The sequence below is a fragment of the Salvia hispanica genome, chromosome 5 (assembly GCF_023119035.1).
Source record: "Salvia hispanica cultivar TCC Black 2014 chromosome 5, UniMelb_Shisp_WGS_1.0, whole genome shotgun sequence".
NCBI lineage: Eukaryota > Viridiplantae > Streptophyta > Magnoliopsida > Lamiales > Lamiaceae > Salvia > Salvia hispanica.
Window position 1 is genome coordinate 10,478,578 of NC_062969.1, and position 6,000 is coordinate 10,484,577.

The 6,000-nt window shown below is 37.4% G+C and overlaps 2 protein-coding genes across 2 annotated transcripts; both read right to left on the reverse strand.

Annotated features, from left to right (window-relative positions):
- Positions 1 to 650: 650 nt before the first annotated feature.
- Positions 651 to 1,124, reverse strand: LOC125189387. Its single transcript, XM_048086669.1, has one exon. The coding sequence runs from the start codon at positions 1,122 to 1,124 to the stop codon at positions 651 to 653; it is 474 nt and encodes a 157-aa protein (XP_047942626.1).
- Positions 1,125 to 3,018: 1,894 nt separating this feature from the next.
- On the reverse strand, positions 3,019 to 5,078 carry LOC125188757 (heavy metal-associated isoprenylated plant protein 26-like). Its single transcript, XM_048085805.1, has 2 exons — positions 4,824 to 5,078; positions 3,019 to 3,603 (listed from the first exon to the last, which is right to left on the reverse strand). The coding sequence occupies exons 1-2, from the start codon at positions 4,902 to 4,904 to the stop codon at positions 3,220 to 3,222; spliced, it is 465 nt and encodes a 154-aa protein (XP_047941762.1). The 5' UTR covers positions 4,905 to 5,078; the 3' UTR covers positions 3,019 to 3,219.
- Between the last annotated feature and the right edge of the window lie 922 nt (positions 5,079 to 6,000).

Consider the following 6,000-nt stretch of genomic DNA (forward strand, 5'->3'; position numbering starts at 1 on the left):
CGTACTTGCACCCTCTTCCGGTGCCCAGTTCTCTGCAGAATATCCTTCGTCCTCTATTATCATATTGTGCAATATGATACATGCATACATGATGGAGGCGACATCATTTTCGTGCCATTGTCGAACCGGGCACCGAAGAATGGCCCATCGCGATTGGAGGACACCAAAAGCACGCTCAACGTCCTTCCTAGCACTCTCTTGTTTGGCCGCAAAATAGGTTTGTTTCGGCCCAACCGGCTGCCGGATCGTCTTGACAAACACGACCAACGAGGGTATATCCCATCAGCTAAGTAGTATGTCCCGTTGGCCATGAATCTGACCGTTGGACCCTCACCCTGACACTCATCATTGAAGAGATGGGACGAATCCAGTACGTTGATGTCGTTGTTCGACCCTGCGACACCAAAATAGGCATGCCAGATTCGCATTCGGTAGTCAGCAACAGCTTCCAGTATCATTGTTGGGTGTCTTTCTTTGAATCCAGATGTGAACTACCCCTTCCAAGCAACCGGGCAGTTCCTCCACTCCCAGTGCATGCAATCGATGCTGCCCATCATCCCCGGAAAATTATGCACTCGCCCGTGCATATCTATCAATCTCTGACACTCATCGGCATTTGGCTTCCGTAGATACTCCGGACCGAAGATGGCCTAGATACAATTACAAAACTGCCTCAGCGCCGTCAGAGCAGTTGTTTCACCCAACTGTAGGTATTCGTCGAACATATCAACGGGTCCGGCATAGGCAAGCTGCCTAATTGCAGCGGTACACTTCTGATATGTCGACAACCCGGGTCGGCCGCTAGCATCATTGCGCAATGTGAAGCACCTGTACTGCTGCGCCAATGTAGTCGCTATATGGATGAATAGTCGTTGCGACATTCTGAAGCGGCGACGGAAAATCTCTGCTGGGTAACGGGGGTTATCGCCAAAGTAGTCTTCTATCAACCGCTGGTGTGCCCCGACATGGTCACGCCAGTTGGTCTGCCGATGATAGAACGGGCGAACGAACGCCGCCACCGCCACCGCCGCCGCCTCCTCCTCTTCTGCTTCCCGTTGCACCTCTTGAACGAGTTCATCGAACTCCCCATCCACCAATTGTTGGAACTCATCGTCGGAACTCATTTTTCAAAAGTAGAATTGGTGATAAATTGAAAAGAGTGGAGATTGGAATGGTGTAAAAAATTGGGGAAAAATGGGTATATTTGTAGAAGTAATTTAATAAAAAAAAAAAAAATCGGAAAAGGGGAGCCGCGGCTCGTGGCCAGTGCTATAGGAGGGTCGCGGCTCGCGCCCAAGCGCCGCGGCCGCGCCCACGATCGTGGCGCGCCCACGTCCACCCCCCCCCTCCCACACTATAGGGAGCCGCGGCTCGCGGCTCTCCCGTGGCCCGGCCGCGGCTCGCCTATAGTGGACACCCTTAAGGCCGTCACACATATCACAATACATGTCTAAGATATTTCTATTTCTCAATATTTAATATACGTGTATCTCAAAAATTATACTCCTTCCGTCCATCGTATTTAACTGGATGCGAGTTTCAAAAAATTATCAGAAAGTGTGTTAAAAAGTCGGTGGAAAGTGGGTCTTACTGTTACATTATAATACTATTAATTTTATAATAAAATGTGATTAAAATAAAATTAATAGAAATTCATTATCAAAAGTAGTCAAAAAATAAATAAAAAGTTTATTGATAAAAAACCAAAGGAGAGTTGAACGCTAGTGAATTTGATGATACTAACTTGTTAAGATCCGGGAATGGATAAATAGAGCGAAATTCAAGTTTCGTCTTAAACCTTTGAACTTCCTTATTAATAGCAAAGTACACCCAATTGGTAACTGCAGAATGCGTGCTCAAACTGAAATTATTATTATCTTCTATTGCTGTACATGTATCAAAATTAGTGACCGCCCTAAATGAATTATGAATCCACCTTCATCAATACAGTATTCACTATTCACCCGTGACTCAATTGATGTGATTTTAATAATAATATTATGTAACTTCATTTAATTTAATAAGTTAGTATTTGTTTTATCAATCACATCTTCTCGCAAAACCACAACAAATATGTGCTCCTCTAATTTGTCACAAACTTATTAATTAGGGGATTTATTACCTGCATATAAGATATTGAATAATTGAAGAATTGCTTTTATAAAAGTTTCTTTTTCCTTCAAGCATCTACAGTCAAAAATCATGATTGCTCCCAATCACCCACTCCTTCTAATAGTGCATGGATTTTGTAGCATGTGCTTGAAGAATATTCCACAATAATTTCTCTTTACTTGAAAACCATCACTAATTTATTGTTTAAGAATCCTAATTTTTGTTTAATAACCATAACGGCCGGCGATAATCCGGCGATGTTCGGCGATTTTTCGCCGGATTTTCGCCACCCCCATTGGGAGTGCTCTAAGGTTAACCAGAACCCAACTAATTATTCCAGAAAAATCCAACGCAACAAAACAATTGCCAATCAATCACGAAACTTGTGCTTCCTACCAATATTTCCACTAAATCCAGCTTTATCTATAATAGTCTCAAATGAAATGATATCTATCTTTACTCATCACACAAATCTGTTCAAATGTCATTAACTACGCTACAAAAAAAAAAAGTTATGATCGTTTTGTTCAAGGGCAGATCGATGCAGAAAAAATAACCTTGATAAAGATCGTACACAATTTAAATTCTAAATTCGAGTTTTTTTTAATTGTAATATTGATAGTAGTATAGTACAGTACAACAATTTTAAAAAATTAAAATAAGCAAAAACAGAGTACTACTCATAATAACTCCTGGATCCGCCGCAAGTTGCAAACGCATAAATTTTTTCGATACATGAATTTTTTACAACCATAAATATAGAATCCGAAAATGTAATAAATATTGTATAAAAAATAGTTTAATGAGTTTAAAAGATCCTCCTATCAAATGGCCTAATTGGCCAAAAATTGTAAAAAGTAAAAAGTAAAACTATATCCCTTGTTCGCTTGTTCCACCCACTATATCTGAATGCAATAACATTTGCAAATCTTATAAACAAGAACAGGTCTACAAATCCAACATCACACAAGATTTCATTACACAACCAACACACCTAAAACATTACTTCAATTTGCATAAAAGATTACACAAACCACATGTAACCCAAACAAAATCCTTAGCTGCGCCAAACATAGCTTTCTACTTATTATTCTATATCCAACAAGATCACATGACCACACATGCCGAAGGATTTTCGTCACTGAAAGCAGTTGTGTACCGAACCTCGGTCGAGCTTGCACGTGCAAGCTGTGAGACATGAGGGTCCATCGCATTCCTAACATAGCCAGCTGGAGCCTTCTTGTCATATACACCGGCCGCATAAGGATGCTCGACCACATCGTACGGGACATAAGGCCATAACTCAGCCTTCTTGCCTGTGCGATGGGCCACACGGGCCACAACCTTCTCTGGGTCCACATACCCGACTACAGTCAGCTTGTGTTGCTTGGGGTTTACTTCAATAGAGCTCACCCCTTTCATTCCTTCAACCGATCTTCGTACCTTCCTCTCACACCCTTCGCAGTCTATTTTGATCTTGATCTCGACTGTCTAAACATTCAACAAAATCCCAATAAAATCAGCTAACACTATATAATTCCTATAACTGCCATAAGTTTTGTAAATTGGACACAACTATAATATGCGGACAAAATAATTGGGACCATTATTTTCCATTCAAACATTCACATTAACAAATAGTCAATAATTTAGAAAAAAATTTAATTTTCTACTAAGGTTCACTTTCATGGGGAAAGAAATTCCTAAATGTGTCAACATCAATAATGTGCTTCAAACATGCAGCAAATAGTGGACATGCTCCATCCTAAATTATACATCCAATTAACGGATAAATAATTTTACATATGGTGAAAATATATCACAAATTACCAAAATTAAAATATCTAAAGTATTATAGCTACTCAAAATATATTACCAAGAAAATATTCATATTTGGCTAGAAGTACAGAATAAGTAATCCCAAAATTTGCGGTGAGTTGTAAAAGATATGTCTAGAATTCTTACTGAGATAAGATTTTCTGTCTAACCAGTTACCAACATCAAGTGAAATACATGAGATTTGATTATTTTATGCATTATTTAAGGTAAATTAACCTAAGTGTGAAATAATATACTCCCAACTCTACAAAATTAAGTAGTAGTACTAGTTTAGATGAAGGAAATATACTTGTTTACTTTAATCTATGATAGCCGATTGAATCTCATAAAAGCAAGTGTTGAGCTAGTACTGGTCATTGTAAAATATGAAGTCAATTTTTTTAATGTAAAGTCGGTCGTCTCAATTATTTCAAGGCAATCTAATCTCCAGAAATGCATTCCATCAATAAATTAAACATAGCAACTAATTTCGAAAAAAGCCTGCATCTTCTTTATTCCACCCAAAATCCATCCTAGATCTCCTTCACAAACAACTAATTAAATACTACTATCCATAAGTATCTCAGTTAAACATAATCACTTAGGTGACAATCACTTAACAAACAGAAAAATACCTGCAAAAAAATAAATTAAAAAAAAAAACTAATTCAATTTACAAATGCACGGGTAAATTCCTGAATTTCTATTTATTTATTAATTTTAATTTATAAGCAACATTTGACTAAATCATAATCACTCACTCAGCTAACAAACAGGAAAAATACTTCAAGGAAATCAAAAACTAATTCAAGTTACATTTTGCACAGGCAAACTCATGAATTTTATATTTCATTAATTAAATTTAAAATTAAAAAAAAAACACACACACAGACCTGAAGCTGCTTGCGTTTCTTATGCTTGGAGTGGCCGCTGGAGCAATCGAACATGTTGGAGAGATGATCCAAAGCCCCCATTTTGTTCGTGCAAATTAAGATCTCGAAAAATTCGCGCTATTTCACTTTACAGCAACCTGCACACAAAGTGCGTGTGTTGTTATTTAGTGAAGAATTGGAGTGATTTCCTTTTGCTTTGTGTGAAAGCTTTGACAGAAGGGAAGTGGACTGCTGTGTTGTTATTTAGCTTGTTTGGTAGAGCTGAATTTTTATAGCGAAATATATACAGCTCAGCGATTTTGGTCAAATCTTGGCCGTTGGATGTTGGTTCCGCCGATGGCCGCCACGTGTTGGTTTGGCATTGGGTCCGTTTTGATATCCGCGCACCGCACCGCACCGACCCGGATCTTGCTGTTCTTCAAAATTCGCCAATTCGGAATCATGGAAAACCGCAATTTACTAGAGCTTTTGCGACTTTGGATTACGATCCAGCATATTATTTCCTTTTTTAGTTTTAATAAAAGGATAATTATTTTGTTGTTCATATCCAAACTTTCAGTTTAATAAGTTTATAAAAAAATGTCCATAATTTTTAACGGGTCGAGGTTGAAAATATACTACTCCCTCCTTTCATTCCAAGATAGTTAAAGATATTTTTTTATATGAAATTTAATAAATTAATGTTTAGAGGCTAAAGTGGGTAGGCAATAAAATCAAATAAAGGATAACGTAAGAAAGACAACATATTAAAGTGGGAAAAAATAAAATTATTTGCTAAAAAAATATACTGATGCAGCTATTTTGGAATGATCTCTTTACTAACTTAGGATGGATGGAGTATTATTTTTGACATTGTGTGAAATATAATAAAATTAGGGATACAGAATACTCCGTATTATATAACCTTTTCTTGATTAAGTTATCACCAAAATTCAAGTCATCACACAATTTTTCATGGTTTATGGCTACGAGCTTACTATATATCCATTTTTTGCATGTAGCTTGGTAACTAATGTTTATTTTTGTGTTTGATAATTTGAGCTATTTGAATCTTTTTACAATTTTATTACTTATTAGTCATTTTATTGAAAGCATAGGCAATTGGGAAACATCGTGGAGATTTGCCTTAAGATTTGCATAGTTCGGTTTATCTCAATATGAATTTATGAGTGAAAAC

Bases quoted from the DNA above. Each gene is read 5' to 3' on its own strand.
- LOC125188757 (XM_048085805.1), bottom strand. From the start codon at position 4,904: ATGGGGGCTTTGGATCATCTCTCCAACATGTTCGATTGCTCCAGCGGC. The intron at 3,604-4,823 runs GTCTGTGTGTGT...TTGAATGTTTAG, and splicing joins AGAAACGCAAGCAGCTTCAG to ACAGTCGAGATCAAGATCAA.
- LOC125189387 (XM_048086669.1), bottom strand. From the start codon at position 1,124: ATGAGTTCCGACGATGAGTTCCAACAATTGGTGGATGGGGAGTTCGAT.